The sequence below is a fragment of the Sinocyclocheilus grahami genome, unplaced genomic scaffold (genome assembly GCF_001515645.1).
Source record: "Sinocyclocheilus grahami isolate Dianchi unplaced genomic scaffold, SAMN03320097.WGS_v1.1 scaffold73.1, whole genome shotgun sequence".
Classification (NCBI taxonomy): Eukaryota; Metazoa; Chordata; class Actinopteri; order Cypriniformes; family Cyprinidae; genus Sinocyclocheilus; species Sinocyclocheilus grahami.
This window is the reverse complement of record NW_015505252.1, coordinates 829,776-855,045: the sequence shown is the minus strand read 5'-3', so window position 1 is coordinate 855,045 and position 25,270 is coordinate 829,776. Positions and strand designations below refer to the sequence as shown.

Genomic DNA, 25,270 nt, shown 5'->3' with positions numbered 1-25,270 from the left:
CAAATGCAGACAGGGTTTTATGTTTACGCGGTGTGATGCAACGCAGCATGTAAAAAGACAGTATAAGTCTTTATAATCAGTAATTATGTCCCCACTGGATGCAACAAATGCCTCGTTTATAATGGGTTTTATTGGTTTTGTCTCGTCGCTGCGGCCGGAACAAGGCATCACAGTATGGTAATTGCGTAACATTTCCGTCACACGCTTGAGGTATTCAGCCAATCACAACACACCTCGGTTTTCAGACCGATGAGTTTTGTAAAAATCGATGCATTTCAGAAAGGCGGGGCATAGAGGAGAAACAATAATGTACAGTATGTGGAAAATAATGTTTTGTTTTTTTTTACCTTAAACCGCATAAACACATTTCATTACACCAAATACTCAAAATAATGTTCTTTTTTTAGCAACGTCATATGACCCCTTTAAAAAGGTCTTAAAATTCACACAACCATAAGTTAAGGTCTAAAAAGGTGTTCATTTGGAGCAGAAAATCTTACATTTATAAAGTCATGGAATCAGAAAAAATTTAAAATGAATAAATAAAATGTTGCTTAATCCCTCCTTGTCTAACTTGTACTAATCTGAATGACGTCTGAAACTTTGTATTACAAGCACTTCCTGTGTTTATTCGTCTCTTTATGATGAATCACTTGTTGTATTCCTCAGTTGCAAGTCGCTTTGGATAAAAGCATCTGCTAAATGAATAAATGTAAATTAAATGTTGAATACACTGCAGAAAAATTGTTTTCCTCAGTATTTTTGTTTTGTTTTCCAATACAAATATCTAGACATCCTTAATTCAAGATACAAAGTGAATATATGAGCAGATCTTCGTTCTAGTTTTAATCATAAACTCAATTCATTTTGATGACTTTCTCATAAATGTATTATTTGAAGTCATTTTGCTTCTCAAATAAAGAATCTTTAGACATTTGCACTGGAAAACAAGTCAAAAATACAGATTTAGCTTTTTTGTCAAATGAATTCAAAAGTAATGGAGATTTGTTGTAAGCTGTATTTACGTTGTACATTTAGAAACCATCCTGGCATATTTTGTTCCATAAATTTGCTTTACCTTGTCTTAAAAAGTCTTTTGACATAAAAAGTCAAAAAAAAGAAAATGCAAGTGTCATATATTGGTTTGGTTTGAAATGCTAAAACAATCAGAAATGTTCAAAAGGTTGACATTTTTCAGTGTTTTCGAAAGAAGTCTCACCAAGACTGCATTTATTTGATCAAAAATACAATAAAAACGGTAAAATTAGGAAATAATATTACAATTTAAAATAACAGTTTTCTATTTGAATATATGTTTAAATGTAATTTATTTCTGTGTTGCAAAGCTGAATTTTCAGCATCATTACTCCAGTCTTCAGTGTCACATGATCTTCAGAAATCATTCTAATATGCTGATTTGCTGCTCAAGAAACATTTCTGATTATTATCAATGTTGAAAACAGTTGTGCTGCTTCATATTTTTGTAGGAACTGTGATACATTTTATTTTTCATGATTTGAACGTTTAAAAGAGCTGCATTTATTTGAAATAGAAATCTTTTGTAACGTTATAAAGGTCTTTACTGTCACTGTTGAGCAATTTAATGCATCCTTGCCTGACTTCATACATCCACTAAAAATCACCAGTTGATTCAAACACACTGAGACTCACAAGATGTCAAATCAAGTGATATCCAAGTAAAGGTTTATCATTTATTATCATAATCAAAACAACCCGGAATTAATATCACGTTCTCCTTTGATCTCCGCAGCAACAGATTGTTCAGTATCTGAAGGACATGTTTGATCACGATAAGGTGCGTTTCACGTCCGTCCCGTCTCTGGCCGAAGACATCCTCAGTCTGTCCCACAGACGGGCGGACATCCTGGTGGGTTACCTGGGCATTGACAGTCTACCTGAGACCAACGGAGCTTTACCCAAGAGCCCCTGCCAAGCCAACAGCGGACAGCAGGACTGAGGTGCACAATACTAATCTAGACCTGTTAGTTTCGAAAGACACCAGGTCTCATTAGCTATTCGTCATCGTCGACCAATCAACGTGACTATAAAGAGCATTCGTTTAAAAGAAATTGATTATTTAGACAGATAAACCAATACTGACTCATCCGAGGTCAACCGAGGCCTTTTCTTGATCTGCTTCTGCAAATTTGCCCCCGAATATCCATCGCTGCTATTTAGACACCTTAATTTTAAACCCCCCCCCCCGACGCTTTGGAAACACTTTCTTTCCATCGTGACCTAGAGGAACTGAGTAAAACCGTCTTTTAGCCAAACTTGCAGCCTGGATTTGAGTTGCAGCTCTTCTGAATCGACCGATGCCTCTTACGCCGAAACGCTAGGTTTCGTTTGTTTTATGGGACGGTTTGCAGATTTTTGTGTGCCGTTGAGCAATTTATGTATGTGCCAATGGCCAAGTAAAGTCTTGCACTGAATCTTGGGTAGCACTGAACACAATGGAGACAAACAACCGAGACTAGATTTAGTGCAAGTCTCTCCACACGTTTTGGCAGTTTCGATGAGAGACTCGCACAGGAAGTGCATCATTCAAGAGTAAAACAGGATGTAGTGTCACATCAGCCGAGCTCACTTGTGTCCTTTGAGAGCTTCTGCAGCCCTTGTGGTTTGCTTTGTAAGTTGCATTTGTTCTCACCCTCACAACATATCAGTCACAGTGTTCATCAGAGCGATATTTAGTAGTCTGTTGGTGTGTTATATTTTCTGTCATCATACTTCGTTCATGATTTATGCACCTTGTTTTTGTCCTCCATCAATATTCAGGACTAAAATCGCCAATTACCTACAATTCTATTATATTCATTATGCATTATAAATTCAATACAGCAGAGGTATTGAGTCACAATTGTAGAGTAATTGTAACTGTAGAGCATAAATGTGCTGTAACTTGTCATTTCAGTCCTTTACGCTCTGGTTGTTAACATCTGTGCCATTGTGATCATTTCGACGCCAATGTGATTTTTGAAAACAAACAAAAAGATGCATTATTCCTTTACTCTTGAAGGCTATGGTGAAAATCACCTCAGATTCAGTTAAAGTGGATTTGTTTTTTGTTTGCGAGTTATTTATTCTATGAAATATTGTAATAGTATACATTTTTTCTATGACAATGGCACAGATGCTGTTGATAGTGTTTCAATTGCATTCATCCCATGAGAAAATGTAAACCAAGCAACTGAACAGCATCTTGCAGGCCTTTTGATTGGTCAAACATGTAGTCATGAATTTCACCAGCAAAAACATATATTAGCAAGCAAAATGCAAGTGAATAATTTTAGAAAATAAGGCAAATTCTGGTCATTTTAAAATGGATATGCATGAAATGCCTAAAACAATCCTCAAAATTGCTGAGCCTTTACGAAACTTGACCATGCTCCTTAATTGTTCACAGGAGGCGTTTGTGAAATTAGGTATTAGGATTGTTATAGCGTTTCTTTCCTCCTCATATTGACTATTTAAAACTGGTTCCGCCAGTGTTGGGTGTCTTGCACTTTATTTGTTTAAAACATATATACAGATGTTAATTTTCTCTATTTTTATCACAATAATAGAGTTGTTAATTAGCTTTTATGTAGTGCATTTGAAAAAAAAAAAATTCTGTTTCATTAAATGTAATTATTTTTTTTTTGACATGTGTAATTTATATGACAACTGAAATGTAAACGTATTTAAAATATCAAGCTGCAAATGTGAACGGTTGAGTTTTTTTTCTCATTTAAAAAGGTGGCAAAGACATTGGTTATAACTTGACAGTTGAAGTATAAGGATGATATACTTGAGGGATTATGAGTGATTGGTTGTGCCTCAATATATTCTTATTAAATGTGCTTCGAATACACAAGTGCATACACACTATTAGATCTCTGCCCTGCTTAAATTAAAATCAAAACTATATGCACCAACTTGGAAGCAAAGGTAATTCTTTATAATAACTTATAGTGATAACCTGCCAAACATATGTTTATTGGCTATTGTTAATCGGATGACCAAGATTGTGCACCTCACATCATCATAAATGGGTTTCTCCCAATTAAATTGTATTTTCAGTGTTCAAATGTGAACTTGTAGAAATGTCTGGTGTAGATATGCATGCTTGCATTAGTGCAACAAGACCAGACTGAAGGTATAAGTGGAGAAGGTAACTATTTGATTCATTTCATATCATTCCATAAACGCTGTTTATTCTGCATGAGTATGGGTGAAGACGTCATGAAATAATGTTTTGACGTGGGCTGCTATCCCTACTCGTTTAAGTTGTTAAAGCTCTGAAACAATCACTCATTGTGTCCGTGTCCCATTTTTGAATCGCATTGGTCCATCTGAAGATTATTGATAGGTATTTGATGTGATTATTAAAGATTCACCGGTGTGCTAAAAGAGTTACTGGCAGACAGTAACAGATGCTCTGATTTTTATATTAAGTTATGGTACTGTTCCTGATAGATGTGCCATTTCTCATGTAATAACTGATTCAAAGCATAGCACCCAATTGAAGACAGATGTAGGTGAGGTCTGAATGGAATTGTATGAGATGTTTTCATTGAAGAAGGTTGTTATTTCACACTACAGCTGTTGTATTTTGCACCCAGATAATTCACTAAAAAACAATGGTTTGTCTAAAATGTTTTAGCTAGAATTGGGTGTCTAACGATGGCCAAAGAGGATAAATCGTGTGGTGGAAAGCAAATCAAGTCTTTGTGTGTATTTGTGTTCTTCACTTGCCTTTGTGTGTGTGTTTGTGTGTTTTCTTGAATGTTCTTACAAATTAATGTTGTTTCAGTCATTGTATTAGTTTATTATTGAAAACTGTATTGTCATTTTGCCTTCCCTAGCCAACATAAAGTCTTTCTTTTTTTCTATATGTCTTTAAAACGTGTCATTATTATAATTTACATATCAAACTTCTCAGGAACAATGGCCACTAGGGAAAAACCATCTGAATATGACCTTTGACCCAAAGCATTTTAAACCTAGGCACATTTTAGTAGCTACATTTAATTCAGTCTCTATGGCTGAAAGTTTTTTGAAGAAAAGTAATTTTGAAATTTACAAAATATCTTCATGGAACATGATCTTTGCTTAATATCTTAATGATTTTTGACATAAAAGAAAAATCAATAATTTTGACCCATACAATGTATTTTTGGCTAATGCTACAAATATACCCGTGCTACTTATGACTGGTTTGTTTTCCAGGGTCACGTATTTTATTTTTTTACTGAATTTTTGAATTGTAATAGTTTTTCAAAAAGTATGTAATGGACCAGAGTGAGTGTGTGGCGCTGGTTGCCTTCACGTAGTTGATATCAATTGAAGAGGCTCTCCCCATTCACTTAATTTTTCTTCTTTCATTTGAATAAATCAAATTTTCATATGTCCAGCCAAACGTTTTCTGATTGGTCCATCCCCTAAGCCACACGCCTCTGATTGGCCGACTGTTCCCGTGCAGATTTTTTTTCCTTTGAGAAAGCGCTTGGTGAATGGCTGCGCGTCGTAGCAGTGTCCGGCGAATCTGATTGGGCGAATGCGTCGGGGCGTTTCAATCTGATTGGTCTAACGTGTCGGGGCGTTTCATTCTGATTGGTCGACGACCGATGCCCGGTGTCCGGGTAAGATGGCGTCGGAAGAGCAGTGCTCGGCACCACTTCGATGGCGGTCGATATCCTTAACCCACGTAGAGTATCCGGCTGGTAAGAGCATTTTTAAATCGTTGTTTTCCCCTCAAAGCCGTTCGTATCATCATACGACGCTTTATTCACGCCGCGGCGTCTGTGGCACATCGCGCAGCTGAATGGACGCGGCCAGGGCTGGGTTGCCAAATAGTGCGCTTCGCTCTGCAGGGAACGGAACGCCTGCTGCCAAATAGTGCGCTTGTGTAGTGCGCATGCGCGATGGTCCAGTTCGCTCCATAGTAGCCTTACTCAGTTTCTCAGAATATTCTCGGTTTATTGTTAAAACATGAATCTAATTGAAAGTTAAATCGATAGTTTCATGAGCAGTACTAGCACTACATGCAGGTGAATGCGTCTAATACAAGCACACGAGACCCAAATGTTCCTGTAAGTTTCTGGCAAGACTCGTAGCTCTGGTGGGTTAATCCAGTTCAATCCCGGTTGCATCACACCCTTTCTGGGTCCTGTCGTTCGCGAGGGTCTCCCTGGATTTAGAAGTATATAAACTGACCCCAAAACCCTAGAACATGTCTAAAATATACTGCGCTAATGGCAAACACAGAACCGCGTACGGCATATGAAGAAAACCAATAGCATCTTCCGTGTTTAAACTACTGTCACATAGTTAGATATGTTTGCATATTAAATTGTCGTGCATGAGATGGTAAAACATGCCAGTATAATGTATGCACGAGATAAAACAACCCTGTATATGTGCAGCTTGGCAAATGCAATGTTGGCTTTACATGCAGTCAACCTTTATATATGCATATGTGAGAAATGGTTCTCTGTTGGTTGTGAAATGGCCCACTTTTAGTGCTTTGTGGTCAGGGGAAGGTTTTAAATACAATCCGAGACAGTTCTTCTGGAATTCTCTGCCATGCATGGACTAATCTTTAGTGTAGTTCATTACTAATTCCTGCACTTTATCTGTTCATAATTTCTCTGATCATTATGCATTTACTCATGATTTGAATTGAAGCTGTTTTGCAGTTTACAGGACCTCATTTTTTGTATGTTTAGTTATTATGCTTTTTCCGCTATTTAAGGAAAGGTTTTTCTCATTTTGTTTATACCGCTTTAAAATCACAAGACAAGAAAAAGAGAACTACTCACTGCTCTTAAGTGTGTTTTTATTAATTATGTAAAACATTACTACAAAAATGTAAAACTTTTATATATATATATATATATATATATATTATTATTATTATTTTTTTTTTTTTTTTTTAAGTGCCTTTTAACAATTTTGGATAAGCAAGATTTTTTTTTTTCAAAGAAATCCAATTTTTGTATTTATCTGAATTTATTTGATCAGAAAAACGGAACATTTTTTATTCTGGATTTTTATCTTGCTTTATAGTTAAAAAGTTGGGGGAAAAAAACGACGTAGTTCCATAATATGACTCTTTTATTGTCACATGACCTGTTTGTTGTGTGTTTACATTCACAACAAAAAATATCACAATTAAGATATTTGTAAAAAGCATTCGTGTTCTCATAGAACTTGTAATCACAACGTTTACAAGCAATTTTCCGACTTGTACCGTCTGACCGCTGTAAAATGTAATTAAACGGTTATTTCATAATATTTAAAATAACGCCATACAGAGCACAGACATAATAACTATCTAATGTCCTTCTACATAAACTACGTTTATTAAGACATTTGCATAATGACTGTAACTTTTTGTATTGTGTTTTTTCTACTGATTACTGAAATTACACATTTTGGCTTTTAAGTTGTGATAAAAACAGAAGTAGCGACAGATATTTTGTTCTGTATTGTGATGTACATCAGAGTGTAACGGATTATCAAAATAGAAAAAATGTAGGGCGGCATTTATTTCTATGCTGCGTTTGTTGATTGGATGTTGAGATGTGGGCGTGGCCCTGAAAAGTGGATGCAGATGAAAGTGAACTTGTGGGGGAGGAGTTTAAGACGACTAAATGATTGGATAAGTCCTGCTTACATCGTTTTCACCACAAGTTCCAGTTATCAAATTTAAATTAAACATTATAATGACCAAAAAAAAAAAAGAAGATAGGCCTACACATGCATGGATGAATGGTTCACAACATGATCTATAACATGCATTTAGAAAATAGATGGGGAGAGTTTTTCATTCCAACTTTTTTTAGTGCTTCCGCTATTTTAATGCATAATTCCGAGTTTAAGGAAGTGAACAGCTCTGAGTCGAATGTCCCAGGTTGTTAGTAATTAAAGTAATTGTGACATGGTGTGAATGCACCATTTAATTCAATTGAGTAGTATCCATTTATCATGCCATCTCAGAAATAAACATTTTAATCCAAGTTTGTGTAAATATGTCTGACTTTTGGCAGTTTGGTTTAATGAGTCCGTTGCATACCGCAGAGTAGCTGTTCTGAACGGAACCCTAGTTTGTTTTGACAGGCTCTGTGTGCAAAGAAGAAGGATTCTAAGACTACCTTTACACGACAACGATGTAGTCAAAAATGGAAAAGCGTTTCCTTGCGTTTTTAAAAAGTTTCATGTATACACGACAACGTTTTCAAAACAATTCACGTTTACACACATCCGCGAAAATGGACAAAAACGCTGTATTACGTATGCCAGGCCAGTAGTTGGCGCTGTCACCTTGTTAGTAAACAGTATCTGTAGGGAAGTGACGATTATATGTTGTATATGATGCGTCTCCGCTGTTGGTTGTAATATTGGTGAAGTAAATCCACACTTTGCTGAAGAAGCGTTAGCAAACTCTTGAGCAGCAACAACAGTACCATGTACTCCACCATTGTTGTGTATGTTTGTTCGTGCTTGCCTTTAAAATAGACCCGTACTGTGCATGTCTACATACCTAACACGTACTACACACGCGCATGACGTCACTGTTTTCGAAGATTTTTGTTTTGGGTGTTTACACGGAAACGATAACCGTGGCGTTTTCAAAAACCTGCACTTTGAAACCCGTTTTCAAAAATATTCGTTTTCGTGCTGCGTTCAAGTCCTCCTGGGACGTTCGTACTTACGAGTTGACAAGTCGTAATTACGACGTCAGGTGCGTTCAAGTCAGTCTAGTCGGCACAAGATGGCGGTGTACCTTCTTTTAATAAATTACAAGAAAATACAACAGGGTCTGCATTTTTTTACTTGGATTTCATTAACTAGCTGCGTAACAAAAACATGACCAATTTAAGTTTATAGGACAACTAAACTATCAATTTAAACAAAAATTTACCTTCAACTACAGACGTTGCATCCATCGATTCCGCCATGTTTCTCATTGACACGCCCCCAACTCGGAAACTCGGGGCTTAAAGAAAATTGAGTTTCCTACTCGTAATAATGACTTTGTGGTGGTGTTCATGTGCGTTCAACTCGTAAATACGATCTATCCGACATGACTTGAACGCACCATTACTCCCCAAAACGCTGTTGTTGTGCAAACGAACAGGCAAAATGCATAAAAAGTTTCCCGTTTTTGGCTGAAAATGTTGTCATGTAAACGGCCCCTAAATTGCTAAGTCTTGTGCTATTTGTTTGTCCAGGTGATCTGACGGGGCAGGTATTGGCCTGCATGAGCCTGTTGCCCATCGCGATCCTCGTCGGATTCGTCACTCTGATCGTCTTTAAGCGAGAGCTACATACGGTGAGTCACACGGCGTCACAACCCAGCAGGGTATAGGATAAAATCCCAAACTGCATACTACCTTGTTCTCATTACGCTTTTCATCCCTTGTGTGCGTTCCCTCTCTCAGATCTCTTTTTTTGGAGGTTTGATCATGAACGAGGGGTTAAACTGGCTGCTCAAACACATTCTACAGGAGCCTCGGCCGTGTGGAGGTAAGCATCGTCATCGGCGTGTTTATGTAGACCGCCGTGTGAGTTTTTCCGCCACAAAACGCATGTAGAAACAAAACAAACTGTGCTTTATTGATTTACATGTCGGTCTGAGTAGGTGGTTCTTGGCCAGAATAGTCTGCAAAACTGGACCAGACTTTATGCCAATAGACACAATACTGGCAATACAAGACCGTGCTCAAAAACACAATAGGTAGTTCATGAACTAACCCTGGGGCTTGACCTGCAACCTGTCAAGATACCAGCCCAGATTGTTAAGCTTTATGCTGCAGCACCATTCAGTGAGGTTTAGTGAGATCAGCCCATCCAGTCGACCTAGTTCATATCTTGGCAGTCTGATAACAAAAAGCACCTGCAATCTGTTAAAAACAACTAACGGAAGACACAGTACATGCTTGGTTAAATTCAAGGGGCACATTCAAACACATTATTAATTTAGCTCAGCGATATTAATACAATCTAGGCTATGATCTAGATCACAGTTGTGACTGCAACAGTGTTATTTTAGTATCATTTACTATTATATTTCTTGCTAATATTTTGAATTAAATCTTATTTTTATATTTTCTGTTTTGACTTGAATTTTAGCTAAAGTTTTAGAGTTTTTATTAAATTTTTACTTAAATTACTTTTAATTTATTTAGTTTTAGATATGTTTTAGTACTTCATGTTGAACTAAATGAAAATTAAAAATGCTGCCTTGGCAACTAGCAACATTTGGTGTGAAAACAATTGAAAGTAAATTTCATAAGCAAGAAATGACTAGTAATACTTTGATTTAAATGTGTAATTTTGAAGTAGAAAAACTGAAATGGTGTATATATTTTTTTTGTTGTTGTTGTAAAATTCACTTGAGTAATCTCATTTACAACTTTGAAAAATAGTTTTTTTACAACAGAGTTGCATATTTTTTTATTTTTTTATTTTTTAAGTAATGAGAGTTGGGTTTACTTTTACTTAATGATAATAACGCTGGACCGTGACTCAGTTTCTTGTAGCTGTTCTGATTTTTGTCTAACTAAAAAAATCTTAGTTTGGTGGGATGGTTGACTCTAACTCTTTATTACTTCACAAGTTAGTTCATAACTAGTACCTGATGTCTCTGATATTTAGTGAATTTACTGAATTGTGTGTCATGTCTCATTACCAGGAGGTCACACCTCAGTCACGACAGAGTACGGGATGCCTTCCAGTCACTCTCAGTTCATCTGGTTTTTTGTTGTATACTTTTTTCTTTTTCTTTATTTAAGGTAAGACTTTCTCTTTTTCATTTATAACATTTTACTAAAGTCAAAAAGAACAGAAAGGTGAACTTCTCGCTGCTCTTAGTTGTGTTTAATACTATTTACTTGGAAAAACTACTGGAAAACAACTTTATTTACATTAATATATTTATACATTGCCATTCAAAAGTTTGGGATCAGAAAGAGGTCTCTTCTGCTCCCAAGGCTGCATTTATTTGATCAAAAAATAAAGTAAAAACAGCAAAATTATAAAAAAAAAATATAACCGTTTTCTATGGGAATATATTGAAAATGTAATTTGTTCCTGTGATCAAATCTGAAATTTCAGCATCATTACTCCAGTCTTTATATCAGCATATCAGAAATCATTCTAATATGCTGATTTGCTGCTCAAGAAACATTTATGATTAGTATCAGTGTTGAAAACAGTTGTGCTGCCCAATATTTTTGTGGAAACTGATTCAGGATTCTTTGATGAATGGAATATATAATATATATATTTGAATCAAAATGATAGATTTTTGTCTTTTTCTCCAGAATGCATCAGACGAACAATGCCAGGTGTGTTGAACTATTATGGCGGCATATACTGTCCATCACTCTACTGGCAGTGGCTCTGTTCGTTTCATACAGCAGGTAATGAGTGTTTTTTTTTCTTTAAGTAAGTGCAGTAGTTGAGTCTTACTGTATTTCGAATGCATTGCTCATGTTTGTCCTCATAGAGTCTACCTCCTGTACCACACCTGGAGTCAGGTGATTTATGGGGGTGTGGCCGGGATGGTGATGGGAGTGGTTTGGTTTTTTATCACCCAAGAAGTGCTGACGCCGCTCTTTCCCAAGATAGCAGCCTGGTAATGATGCAAGCACATGCACAGATGTTCATTTACAAAGTCACTTACACACACAGAGCTCTATTTTAAGTATCTGTGTTTCTCTTTCTCGCCTCAGGCCAATCTCAGAGTTTTTTCTGGTGAGAGATACAAGTCTCATTCCCAACATCCTGTGGTTTGAATACACAGTAACCAGATCAGAAGCCAGGTAAACTCACCTACATACAGCATCTACTGCTAAATATCAGGCCGAGGGTGTTTCACATGAGTCTTCTGGGCTATTTTTATAGTCATTTTATGTTACTTTCATGTCCTTTTTGTCACTCAACAGAGTAGTAACTAGGTCCGGATGTTGTCAAATTTTTTGATTGATGACTTTGACCTTTAACCCCTCCCTAAGGGATTAACCTCATGACCTTTTAATGATCTCCAGATGTGATATGCCATCTGTTTTGTAATATATCTGGATTATGTGACCTCCGGCATGAAATAAGAGAATGTTTAAATTGGCTTTTAATGATCGCCAGATGTGCTATGCCATCTGTTTATAATATAGATCAGTTATGGGCAAACTTGGCCCTTCCAGGCCACTTTCCTTCAGAGTTTAGCTCCAACCCTAATCAAACACACCTGAACCAGCTAATTATTGTCTTCAAGACTACTAGAAGGTTACAGGCAGGTGATTTTTATCAGGGTTGGATCAAATCTCTGCAGGAAAGTGGCCTGGAAGGGCCAAGTTTGCCCATCACTGATATACTGTAGATGGATAACCAAGGTTGACCTGCGACCTCCGCGGGTGAAACATGAGTTGTGTTTAAATTGGCAGTGTCAAAGGTCAAAATTGAAGATTTCAAGTATGTTTTTTAACTTTTCGTCCGGACATCTGTGCACCACATGTGCGTGGAATCGGGTAGCACGCCATCCATCCACCATTTTGGTCAGTCTACATGGATGTGAGAAAGAGATATTGGTTTAAGGACAATATACAAAATAAGTAAAAGAATAAAAAAAATTCAAGAGATCAAAGCATATTGTGTATATGTCTCTCTCAAGTTCAAGTTGCTTTATTGGCATGACGTGTGTGTTACAGTATTGTCAAAGCATTTTAGATGTGTAAAATACAGAATATAATTACACCACCAAAGTAAAAAAGGAGACAATAAATGAGAAAATTAATTTTAAAATACAATAAAATAAAAATAACTCTCTCTCACACACACAGACATATTCTGGCTGTTTACTGATTCTCAACGTTATAATGAAATAAAAATAAAGTATTAAAAACTTAGCTTAATGAATAAAATAAATCAATAAAAATAAACTTTGAGCATAATGAAAAATGACTTGCATTTTTCAGGGAGGTTGAGAAATGACATCTTTACACAATGGCAGCGGTGCGTCGAATAAAAAGTTTGCAAATAGTTGAAACGGAATTTTAAAATCTCGGAGTACAGAGAGCTTTTTTACATGTCTAGCTCATAGAGTGAAAATGGGAGGCAGTCGGGGGAGTGGAACAACGCGCGCGCGCACACACACACACACATACACACACACACACACTAGAGGTCTGCACAGGCTTTAAACTGAAGCCCGAACCCGACCCGTACCCGAGGTCGTCTGACCCAACCCGACCCGAGCAGCACAGTTCAATTTAGAGCCCGAACCCGAAATCTTTTTTTTTTTTTTTTTCACAACGAATAGCCAATTAAAAAAAAAAAATGCTGTATTTCACGATTGCATGCCACGGTCAGTAAACAAATACATGTAAAGAAACAGAGTCATTAAGGCTCGGCCAGTTCACAAGGCAAAAGAAAAAACACTTACCAATTATGAAAGTTTATGAACATCAGGTGCCTCGGTCACATAAATTCTGCAGAGTTTTTGAATGGTTGTATACGACAAGACGATAATTCTTCCATCGTGCAAATTATGGTCTTTTTCATCAGTTAAGGCTCGTTAGCATTCGGCGTGCTTTAAATCAGACACAGAGATGCAGTGCGGTAAGATCGCATTTATTTTAATTAATTAATTATATCATTTATTTGAATTAGCGAGAGAGAGAGAGAGAGGGATGAAAGTTGCGTGTGTGAACCTGCGTCTGCGCGCCTCTCTCTACAAGCAATGAGGCTTAGTTACTTCAAAAACAGCAATTTTACCCCCTCATTGCAGAGAAATATAAAGTTGCGAGTCAGTAGCCTGTCGAAGCTATTTTACTAATAAAAGTTTCCGTGCTGTTGTTGTTGTCGTGTGCACTAATGTGTGTGCTTGCGTCTATGAAAGCAACGTAGCCTAGGCTACTGCATATAGTTTTAGTTTAGCTATAAGCCCAAGCCCGAGCCCGACCTGAACCCGAAGCTATTCATTAAACATTAACCCGAGCCCTACGGGTCCCGAAATACTTTTGGGTTGGGTTGGGGTTAATGTTTAATGAATAGCTTCGGGTAGCAGACCTCTAACACACACACACTTATTTCATGGCAGAGGTCACAGGTTAATTACGGTAATCCAGATATATTACAAAACAGATGGCATATCACATCTGGAGATCATTAAAAGGTCATGAGGTTAATCCCTTAGGGAGGGGTTAAAGGTCAAAGTCAAGACATAACGTCCGGACCAGTTAATACTCAATAAATTATTTTTCATTTAATTTATATTTACATTTTACACATTTGCCAGACTCTTTTATCCAAAGCCTTGTTCATTGCATTCAAGGCACATACTTTATCAGTTGCGTTCTCTGGCAAGCGAACCCATAACCTTAGCATTGCTCTACTGTTTGAGCAACAAGACAGCAGATATTTCTGGCACTTTCCAAAAAGGATACAAAATAAGACCTGAAAGACTTATGATGTATTCACACCAGATAAGTCTGCTAGTTCACTTGCTTTGGTGAACCTCATGCAAGCAATGAGGCTTAGTTACTTCAAAAACAAGGAAATGACCAAATACAATGTTGATTTTTTTTTTCTTGTCTGGTGCGGTTCGCTTTCACACTGCCCTTTTTGCAAGTGAACCAGAAATTGTAAACAAAACCACACGTGCTAAGGTCATCCATTCATTGGACAGAAACTCTCAAGCATGCTGGGAAAAACAGGAAGTGCAACACATCTTTCGGAACTGTAAAGGATCTACTTTTATTTGTGTGCACTCACAATGTAAAGAAAACGTTGTGTTTTTGTAAAATAAAGAAAACAAATGGGATGCGCTTGCCATCTTGAACAGGAGCGCTTCAAATAAATGCAATGAAACTCAGCAAATATTTTCCTTACAGACATGATGAATATATCTATAGAAAGCTTTAAGTGACTACAAAACGAAATAATTCAATTCAAATCCAAAACAAAAACTCTCATTATGTAATCCGTAAAGATGCATTTCTCTCTAAAGGCGCGTCCAATGAGATGGTGGCGAGTCAGGATTGTCAACTTCATCTTTGCGACACTGACTCAAAAAACACTAGTTTATTATGTTAATAAAAAAATAAGTTAAGTATAGGTGACTTGTTAGATTATAGGCTAACTTGTTTGTTGCGTTATCCTAGTAAAAAGTGCCTTCTAAACTTTTACTTTTGTCATCTTCTCATACAGAAACAGACAACGAAAGCTGGGAACGAAGCTTCAGTGATTTTCTGCGAAACCCAGTGAAAACTGACAGAAAGGACCAAACACACACATACACACACACACAAACACACACACTGGAGTTTCATAGTCTGGACTGTTCTGGTTGATGTGAACGCGCAGAACAGTGTACTTGTGGACCAAAGGAGCGAGTTCGTATCGCAGGCGTGACCGTTATCACATGACCCAACCGTTCGCACGACAACATGGCCTTCTCCTCCCCCTGTCCTTAGGCTGCCCCTGCGCTCCTAATGCATGCGGACCGTGCAAGAGACAAAAACTATTTAATGACAAATGTAATATATATTTTATTCATTACCATTCACAGGGAAGATCTTAACAGCGGCGTGAAGGAGGGAAGAGGTGGAAGGGAAAGAAAGAGAGTTTTACGACGTGACAAACCTATCAGCATGGCATTACTTTTATTTAAAAGGACCAGGGAAAGGAATGCTGGGTAATAAAAACAGGAGAGGAGGAGGAGGAGGAGGAGGAGGAGGGGAGGAATGCAGACGCAAATGCAACACAGAGGAGGGTGGGGGGGATGAAAATAGCTTTTGCTCGTTTGTATATCATAAAAGACATAAATACTCATCGCAAAATATGTCCAGGTCACATTTCACCCCAAAATAATAAAAAAAGAAATGTAAGTCTATTTTTAGGGCATTTATGTTTGCATTTGTGACGTTTTCATTTTATTATCAAATTCTCATTAACGTCATGAGTCCAGACAGTTTGCTTTTTTTATTATTTTATTTTATTTTTGTCATAAATTGTTACCATGTAAAATCTCTTAATGGTTTCATTTTCTTTTGGCAAAATAAATACTTATTTTTCAATTTTGAGGTGAAACACATGGAAATTGATTCTGCGATGGAATGTAATTTTTTTTTTTTTCAGCACAAATCTGACATTTTTTCCTAAGAATTGCAAGTTTACATCTCTCAGTTCAGACTTTTTTGTACAAATTATTAAATTCTGAGTTTATACCTCGCAATTCTGCGATTTTATATATATATATATATATATATGTTCATACACACACCTGACTTTTTTCCCGAAGAATTGCAAGTTTATATCTCAGTTCAACGAGTTTACATCAAACAGCTCTCCCTCTTTCCTTGCATCTCTGATGATTACTTGCAATTCTGAGTTTTGCAAGGAAATTGAAAAAGGAATTGCAAGGAAAAAGTTGGAAATTACCGTTTTATGTTTTATTCTGTGGCGGAAATGGGCTTCCATAGAAACATGACCCTGGCAGGTTATTCATCTTAGATAAAAAGTGTAATGTAAACTAAAATAATTTGCACTTTATGAATTTGACTTTTAAACCAATTATATTAACACTATTTTTTTTAAATGATGAATTGTTTCTGCTCTTTGCTGGCTCTTTTTGTTTTAAAGTTTGTCCACCAACAGACGATATCCTCCAGGTCTTGAGCATAAAGGCATTGCAGAACATGGTGTTGTTACAACTAGTTCCAGATTAGTTTGTCTCAAATGGTGCTGGGAACAAAATTAGGTCATGGGAACAAATTTAGTGCCTGTTTTTAGTCAGAATGATGTACTTTTGTTTCAACCCCATTTGCATTATGTTGTGTTAGACTTGTGATCCGATAACACATTTTTCAGATTCATTGGGCCTTATGTCAGCTGATGGCTCCACTGCACGATGTTTGTTTCCATGTGCAGATGACATGGAAAAATAATAATTAAAACATCATTTCTTTTTTTATTAATGCCAATCAACATCACAAAGGATGCAGTTCTGATGGGACAGGAAAATAATGCTCAGTTTTTTATATGAACATTTATTGTATTTTTTTTCCTATTTCTGAACCATTTGATGTGGACAGGTTGTCGGTTTTCACACCTGAACTCACTGCTCTGATTTTCCCATAATACCACTTTTGAGTATATATGGACGCCTTTGCTACTGCTACAACATGATTACATGACAAATGGAAATACGAAAAGGAAAAAAATAATCCGAACCCAAACCTCAGGTTGAACTCGAGCATGTACCGAGGCCTGTTCTTTTAGGTTGATGTAGAAACAGTCTGTGACGGGGTGTTTATATAAAGGGAAGAGAGGTTATTACATAACTCGAAGATGATCCTCTCTTTTATCATGTGTAATTCATATCAGGCTGAATAAAAAACAAAATATGTTTATGTATGAACTGTTGCACTTATTTGTGTCCGTCTGAGCAAATGTGGATGTTGATTTCGTGTTTAGTAGCAAAATTAATTGATTTATTGTGTATTATCAATTCCTAAAGTTATTTTTCTTCAGTTTTAATTATTTTGTTATTTCACCATTTATTTAAGAAATACATGTACTGTATTTTATTAACTACAACACTATAGTGTCGATATACATTAAAATGAATGCTTGAATATTATTTTAAATTATTAATGTACCAATACTTATTTAATTAACAATTGTATTCTAAATATGTTTATGTATGAACTGTTGCACTTATTTGTGTCCGTCTGAGCAAATGTGGATGTTGATTTCGTGTTTAGTAGCAAAATTAATTGATTTATTGTGTATTATCAATTCCTAAAGTTATTTTTCTTCAGTTTTAATTATTTTGTTATTTCACCATTTATTTAAGAAATATATGTACTGTATTTTATTAACTACAACACTATAGTGTCGATATACATTAAAATGAATGCTTGAATATTATTTTAAATTATTAATGTACCAATACTTATTTAATTAACAATTGTATTCATTTTAATAGCTTAAATCAACTTAATATAATTCAAAACTATTATTTCAACCTAAGCTAAACTCAAATCAAATTCAGAACTATGTTAAATGCCACATAATATTCAGTTTTGTTAAATGACACTTGTCAATAATTCTAGTTTACACAATTCAAGTTTAAATAGGTTTGTCAAATTATATGCTCCATAAGCTGCTCCTTGAACAATTATATATATACAGTGGGTACGGAAAGTATTCAGACCCCCTTAAATTTTTCACTCCGTTATATTGCAGCCATTTGCTAAAATCATTCGTTAATTTTTTTTCCTCATTAATGTACACACAGCGTGTTTTTCTGTCAGTGTGGGGTGCTGTGTGTACATTAATGAGGAAAAAATGAACTTAAATGATTTTAGCATATGGCTGCAATATAACAAAGAGTGAAAAATTTAAGGGGGTCTGAATACTTTCCGTACCCACTGTATATACACGTGTATATATGTATATGTGTGTATAGGTGTGTGTATATGTGTGTGTATATATATATATATACATATATAACTCTTCAGCTTGCGCGTTATTTCGCAGCTTTATGGTCTTAACGCAAGCCCTTCATTTTTCGATTTTCGACTGCGCAGGCGCACTGGACAGACCCGCCCCCAGCATTACGTCACTGCAGCGCGACTCGGCGGTAGGCGGGTTTTTAGTGGAGAGCAGAATCGAGAGAAAGAGACCATGTAAAACACTGTTGAGTGGATTTAAGGTATTTACAGCCGTGTCATTGTGGATTTGAGATGAAACAGCGCTGAAAGACTCAAAGTTTCCTCCGTCGGAGTTTTGCGGGTAACCCGTTTGTTGTTTTTTTGGTTGCGTTTGAATCCATTCCTCATGTTTACTTTGTTTACTCATGTTCATGTTTACCTCATGTTTACTTAAGTCCTCATGACTTTTTGTGGCGCTCACTCGTCCTCCTGCAGGGACCTCAGTGTTTATGGCTTTGTGACGCCTCGAGTTAAAAAGTCAACGCTCTGTTTTGTCTGTGTTAATGTGGCGTCTTTTGTTTGGCAGTTCCCTGACGCCCTTCAGCTTCTACTTTCTTGATAGTGTGGACAATAGAAACATTTGTGTAAATGAAATGCTATCATTGTTATGGTTTGGGTAGTGAGTGCATGTTGGCTCTGCGCTCTTGACTCTGGGATGGCTTTAGTTTGTGTAAATCAGAGCAGAAATCACCCACGGTGCAATCTGATCAGTTTCGTTTCTTCTGTTCGTATAATCCTAGTAAGGGAACCAAAGGAGTTTCATAGCCATTTCAGTTTCTCATCATTTAAAAAAAATTATAGTTTATGTTCATATAGAAAACAATATGTACTTGCAGCTGAACACTATTATAGTTTATACACCCTTGTTGTGCTGTATGCATAATATAATCTTTGTACAAACATACAATGGAGGCTGCAGAACAGGCATATTATTGACCTTGGTTTGTATACTTATTAGACGCAGATTTCCACTGTGTGGGAACACTTTTGTCTTATCTTTTGGCTGTTTTGAGCACACACAAAACACACTACTGTGAACTCAAACCTGTATTGAACACACACACACACACTAGTGTGAACTCACACCTGGGGAAGTGGGCAGCCATTTGCTGTGGCTCCCGAGGAGCAATTTGGGGGTTGGTGCCTTGCTCATGTGCTCCAGAGCACCTCAGTCGTGGTGTTGAGTGGAACAGAGCACTATTCATTCACTTCCCCCACATACATTTCCTTCCGGTACAGAGACATGAACCCGCCAAGCTGCAACCTTCAGATTACAAGACTGAATCTAATCATCTTTCTTTTCTCTCTTTCTTCTCTCTCTCTTTTCTCTCTCTGTCTTTCTTGCTTTCTGTCTCTTTCTTTTTTTTTTCTTTTTCATTCTGGACCCTGGACCATAAAACCAGTCATAAGGGTCAATTTTTTGAAATTGAGATTTATACATCATCTGAAAGCTGAATAAATAAGCTTTCCATTGATGTATGGTTTGTTAGGATAAGACAATATTTGATCGAGATGCAACTATTTGAAAATCTGGAATCTGAGGGTGCAAAAAAATCAACATATTGAGAAAATTGCCTTTAAAGGGATAGTTATGCTCAGAGCCTCGATCATAGCATTATAACTAGGGTTGGGTACCGAAACCCAGTACCTATGTAACTGGTATGTACTACAGAATCAGAACGCAGATTTCGGTGTCTCATTTCGGTGTAGAGGTCTGCATCGCGGGACCCGACCAGATTTTTTGCACCACGGGATTAAATTCCAGAATAAAACCGTAGCCCCTCACTGCAGAACAAAGATCCAGGGGGCGGGGTTGGATCCACTTCTAGGGGGTGGAGATTGATAGGTTTAGGGGTGGAGATGGGTGGGTTTAGGGATCAGGGGGTGGAGACGGGTAGGTTTAGGTGTATGTAAGGTGGGAGGAGTTGGATCTGGATCCAACCTCGCCCCCTGGTCCTTGTGTTCTGCAGTGAAGACCATCTCGAATAAAACGCGGTAGCGGTCGGTAACTGGTGTAATTTGAACGGGAGCGGGCGGACTAACAATATCCCCTTCCCGACGTCCATTTAGAACAGCCTATCTGCGCTTTATTCTTATTGACCACCGGTACAGCTTGCGCTCAGGACTGTTATGCACGCGCTGCACGCATGCTTTAAACGTCACGCGTTTTATTTGTGTGGTCTGTGCACAGCATAACGATGCTCAGAACAGGCTGTACCGGTGGTAAATATACGGCCCTCAGACAGAGCAGGCAGGTTGTCGATGAGTGACAGAGCAGAATAAGGATGGAGCAAAGTGTGGATGTGCTGTCCTTGAAGGACGTACAACTCGGTTTTGTTTATATTTTGCTTAGCCTATAATTTTAAATGAAAGATGTCGTATTTATTTATTTTTCTCTGCGACACTTTTCCTCACAATGTGTTTTTATTAAAATATCCAAAACCCACTAGAACAGTGTTATATATTTTGCTGACTTGTGTACTTACATTATCACATTATCCATTTTTTTTCTCTCTGCGACACTTTTTCCCTATTGTGTTGTCAATGTTAAACGAATTGTATCCTGACAAGGTGAATAAAAATAAGAACATTTTGATTTTCTCTGACACTTTTTTTCCCTACTGTGTTGCATAAAATATTAAACAAATCTTGTGTCTTAAAGGCACAATGTGTAAGATTTTTTTTATTAAAATATCCAAAACCCACTAGAACAGTGTTATATATTTTGCTGACTTGTGTACTTACATTATCCCAAATGTTTCGAAGAATGTTTAAATCCAGAGAAATAAGCAATTTTAACTAGTGACACGGGACGTGTCCGTAGTGTCATTGTGTCGCCTGCCAATGACGTCATACACCCTCACACCCTCGATTTGTTTTGTGGAAAACATGGAAACACCAAAGACGCTTTAATATGTTGTGCGTTTTAATAGACAGGTGACCAGGTGACGGAGTAGCATTACAACTTTCAAAATGCATATAGTATGATAAAACGGCGCTGCTTTACCCCACATACGCACGACCGGAAGGAGCAAAGCAGTCGACTGTGGCATAATAAAAGCTCCGCTGCTTTCGAGCCGTGTGTCGCGCTCGTTCAGCGGCCTCGTTTTGCTTCAGCGGCTTTCAGCCTCACCCTGCTTCATTCTACTACGTTAATAAATCATTAGCTCATCCATGAACATGATTTCTGCCTGAGTCCCATCGGATTGCGTCGGCTGTGCGGATGAAGACCACAACTCCCATGATTCCACACTCAGTCACGGCATCATCAAACTAAGCCTTTGTCTATTTGTATATTTTGAATACGCGCCATCTAGGTGAAAATTACATATTGTGCCTTTTAAGATAATTCATATAAATTTAAGTCAAATTCAATAAATTCAAGACTCTTGACAAGACGAATAAAATAACATACAATTTTGTGCAGACTACACTTTTATTTGTCAGCCTATCACTCTTTCTTTCAGTAGCGGAAATTTAAATGTGAGATTCTGGAAATGAGATCTTAATTTAACGGGAAAGGTCGGGTCGGGAAGAAAATAATTCTAAGCGGACAGCGGATGAACAGAGTGAATATATAGCGGGAGCGGGACTAAAAAAACAGACGACACAAGGTGTGTGTTTATCGAAAGATTGTTATAATATCTGCATCTGTGCAGTTCTTTGTCATAAAAACAGTTTACAAAATGTCACGGGGGAGCAATCGGTTTCCCATCAAACGTTAGGCTACTGTAAAGTTTTCGCTGTGTTCACCCCTCATCACACCACAGCTGTTTCCTCCAGCGAAAATCTAGCCCTTAACACATATGAACGCATACTTAATAAAATGATCATGTTGCTATTTTCATTTGAAAATGTAATATAAAAAAAAACATTACAGTGCATGTGGCATACCATACAGTCATTCACAGAACTGATTAAAGATAGTGACAGACAGCACTCAGTCAATTCACTCATTTTAACTAAATATCAGAGTGATTGACAGATATACAGTAGAAACATTGTGTTGTTTTGTATTAAATAATACATTTATTAGCCTTCGAGTAAGGGAAGCACAACTCGGGAAATGAGAGCATCCGAGGAGCATGTGAATGCTATGTATATTTATTTTAAATATTTCTAATGTTCTTTAATGTTATCCATTGTTTTTTTTGTGGCTCTTTTTTTTTAGGCATGGTACCGTTTTAAAAGTATCGATTTGGCACCGGTATCGTAAAAAACCCAATCGATACCCAACCCTAATTATAACAGGCACCTTCCGAGTAGAGACCTGCGCGGGACGCATCGGAGCAGAGTGCGGTGCGGGACAACACTTGATGGGCGGGTAGAGACTCATGTGTGCGGGATGCGGGAGAATAAGGGTGTACTCTCACTAGGCAATCTTAACCGTGCCCGAGCGCGTTTGACCCCCAAAACCTGGTTCGTTTGAGTAGTGTGATCGGTCTCGGTTCGTTTAGCCGTCCCTGGCTCTGTTGGAAGAGGTGGGCCAGAGCACGGTTCGTGTAAAGACACGATCGCAGACTTATAAGTGCATTACCGACACCTATCTCTCAAATGGACCATTGACACTCCTAATTCAGATCGTAGGCTCTGGACTCGGAGCATAACTTGTTTTTCTGTAACAAACTATAAAATATTTTCTATAAAAACATTAATGCCCTGGCAGTGGCAAATAGCTTTGGTTTTATATTTATTCAAATGTTTAGTCATTGCCCAGCACTAAAATATATATATATCTATCTTTTACTTATTTGAACAATGCCTGAAACTTGGTAACGAGCACTTCCTGTGTCTGTTTGCCTCTTTAAGAAGAATCGCTTTATGTATTCCCCAGTTGTAAGTTGCTTTTGATAGAAGCATCTGCAAAATGACAATGTAAATATATCTATTTTATACAGTTCAAAACCAATTACCTCACTCACATGTGTTCTTCTCCTTATCTTTCTTCCCTGCTCAGCCTTAGTCTCTAGCTACAATTACGTTCCCTATCCTCTTAATTTTTTTTTTTTTTAATAAGTCTCATACAGTGGAGAGGCTGGTACATGTCTAGTGTGTTTACACCGTTTTCTCAGTTCTGGTGCCAAACTCTGTTGTAACTTGTCTCAGTTGTCATAGTGCTTCCACCAAAATATACGGCATCGCCATAAAATGATACTATAGAAACAGGGTATTTAAGGAGAATATTGAGGTTGCAATAGTTCTGTATTGTTTAGGAACAATCCTTAGTGTCTGACAGTCCCTGTCATTTACTTTCAGTTTTTGCCCACTACTATTCTTTGCTGAAGTCTTGTCATCCTTTGCGTGCACAGTTATAAAGACTGTTCTTAAAGAGATAGTTCACCTTAAAAATGAATTGTCATTGACTCACCCTCAACTTTTCTAAACCTTTATGAGTGTTTTTTATATGGAGGTAGGGCTGGACAATAATTAAATATCAGTATGTATCGCAATTTTTTTTTTTTCAATAACTGTGATATGGTTTTTAAACACATTTCCGATATTTCGATATAGCCTACATTACCAGTGTTTCCCATACATTGATGTATTTGTGGCGTTTGACTTCATTGAATAAACATGAGCACTGCACGTTTTAAAATCAAAACTTGTCGCGAGTGTTTTATATGAATGTATCTCTAAAGGGAAAGGACTGTCTTCAGAAAAGTTTCGATGGGATTTTTATTTAATCTAATAAAGAAGGGTTCATGAGCAGAGCTGCTTTGATTACAGCCATTACTGGAGAAACCGCTAGTTCAACCGCTCTTAAAGAGTCTCCTGCTGGCCGAGAATCAGTTTGCATTTTTCACACTCTTTATACTGGCTATCAGCCTACACTACCAGTCAAAAGTTTTTGAACAGTAAGATTTTTAATGTTTTTTTTTCTTTTTTAAGATTTTTCTTCTGCTCACCAAGCCTCCATTTATTTGATCTAAAGTACAGCAATTTTTAAAAAAATATTTTTATTATTTAAAATAACTGCTTTCTATTTGAATATATTTTAAAATGTAATTTATTCCTGTGATCAAAGCTGAATTTTCTGCATCATTACTCCAGTCTTCAGTGTCACATGATCCATAAATCATTCTAATATGCCGATTTACTGATTATCAATATTTAAAACAGAATTTTTTTTTCTCAGGATTCTTTGATGAATAGAAAGACCTACAGATCAGCATTTATCTGAAATAAAAACCTTTTGTAACATTATACACTATTCCATTCAAAAGCTTGGAATCAGTATGAAATTATAGAAATGAATACTTTTATTTAGCAAGGATGATTTCAATTGATCAAAAGTGATGATAAAGACATTTATAATGTTACAAAAGATTTCTATTTCAGATAAATTCTGTTCTTCCGAACTTTCTATTCATCAAAGAAACCTGAAAAAATTCTACTCAGCTGTTTTCATCATAATAATAAATGATTTTTGAGCAGGAAATCAGAATATTAGAATGATTTCTGAAGGATCATGTGACTGGAGTAATGATGCTAAAAATATAGCTTTGAAATCACAGGAATAAATTATATTTTCAAATAGAAAACCGTTATTTTAAATAGTAAATATATTTCAAAATGTTACGGTTTTTGCTGTATTTTGGAATGCAGGATTGAAAGAATTTCACATTTCTTGTTTGAATGAAGGCTAAATATAAATAAAAGGTGAACATGAATTTATTTGTGCTGGGTTTTTTTTCTTTTTTTTTCTAAAATATTATATGGTTTTATATGAGGTGTCAGAGACTTGGCAAATTCATTTTTCATAA

At 36.8% G+C, this 25,270-nt stretch overlaps 3 protein-coding genes across 4 annotated transcripts in view; all 3 read left to right on the top strand.

The window, feature by feature from the left end:
• The window catches only part of LOC107585650 (mitoguardin-2), an 11,903-nt gene extending 7,984 nt beyond the window's left edge, over positions 1–3,919 (top strand). Inside the window, exon 13 of the mRNA XM_016272760.1 lies at positions 1,772–3,919. Coding sequence (XP_016128246.1) covers positions 1,772–1,978 — 207 coding nt within the window. The 3' untranslated portion in view covers positions 1,979–3,919. The remainder of the gene's footprint in view (positions 1–1,771) is intronic.
• Positions 3,920–5,593: 1,674 nt separating this feature from the next.
• Positions 5,594–15,789, top strand: LOC107585649 (dolichyldiphosphatase 1-like). The gene is made up of 8 exons (XM_016272759.1): positions 5,594–5,726; positions 9,240–9,340; positions 9,450–9,534; positions 10,703–10,802; positions 11,334–11,432; positions 11,519–11,647; positions 11,745–11,834; positions 15,217–15,789. Exons 1-8 carry the CDS (start codon positions 5,651–5,653, stop codon positions 15,251–15,253), a joined length of 717 nt encoding a protein of 238 aa, XP_016128245.1. The 5' UTR covers positions 5,594–5,650; the 3' UTR covers positions 15,254–15,789.
• Positions 15,790–18,609: 2,820 nt separating this feature from the next.
• Positions 18,610–25,270, top strand: part of setx (senataxin) — a 37,188-nt gene continuing 30,527 nt past the window's right edge. For both annotated transcript variants that reach the window (XM_016272758.1, XM_016272757.1), the window contains exon 1: positions 18,610–18,807. The gene's annotated coding sequence lies outside the window, so the exon portion shown is untranslated. The remainder of the gene's footprint in view (positions 18,808–25,270) is intronic.

Coding starts and splice junctions, on each gene's coding strand:
- LOC107585649 (XM_016272759.1), top strand. CDS start 5,651: ATGGCGTCGGAAGAGCAGTGCTCGGCACCACTTCGATGGCGGTCGATA. Junction 5,727..9,239: donor CCACGTAGAGTATCCGGCTG/GTAAGAGCATTT, acceptor TTGTTTGTCCAG/GTGATCTGACGGGGCAGGTA. Junction 9,341..9,449: donor TTAAGCGAGAGCTACATACG/GTGAGTCACACG, acceptor TCCCTCTCTCAG/ATCTCTTTTTTTGGAGGTTT.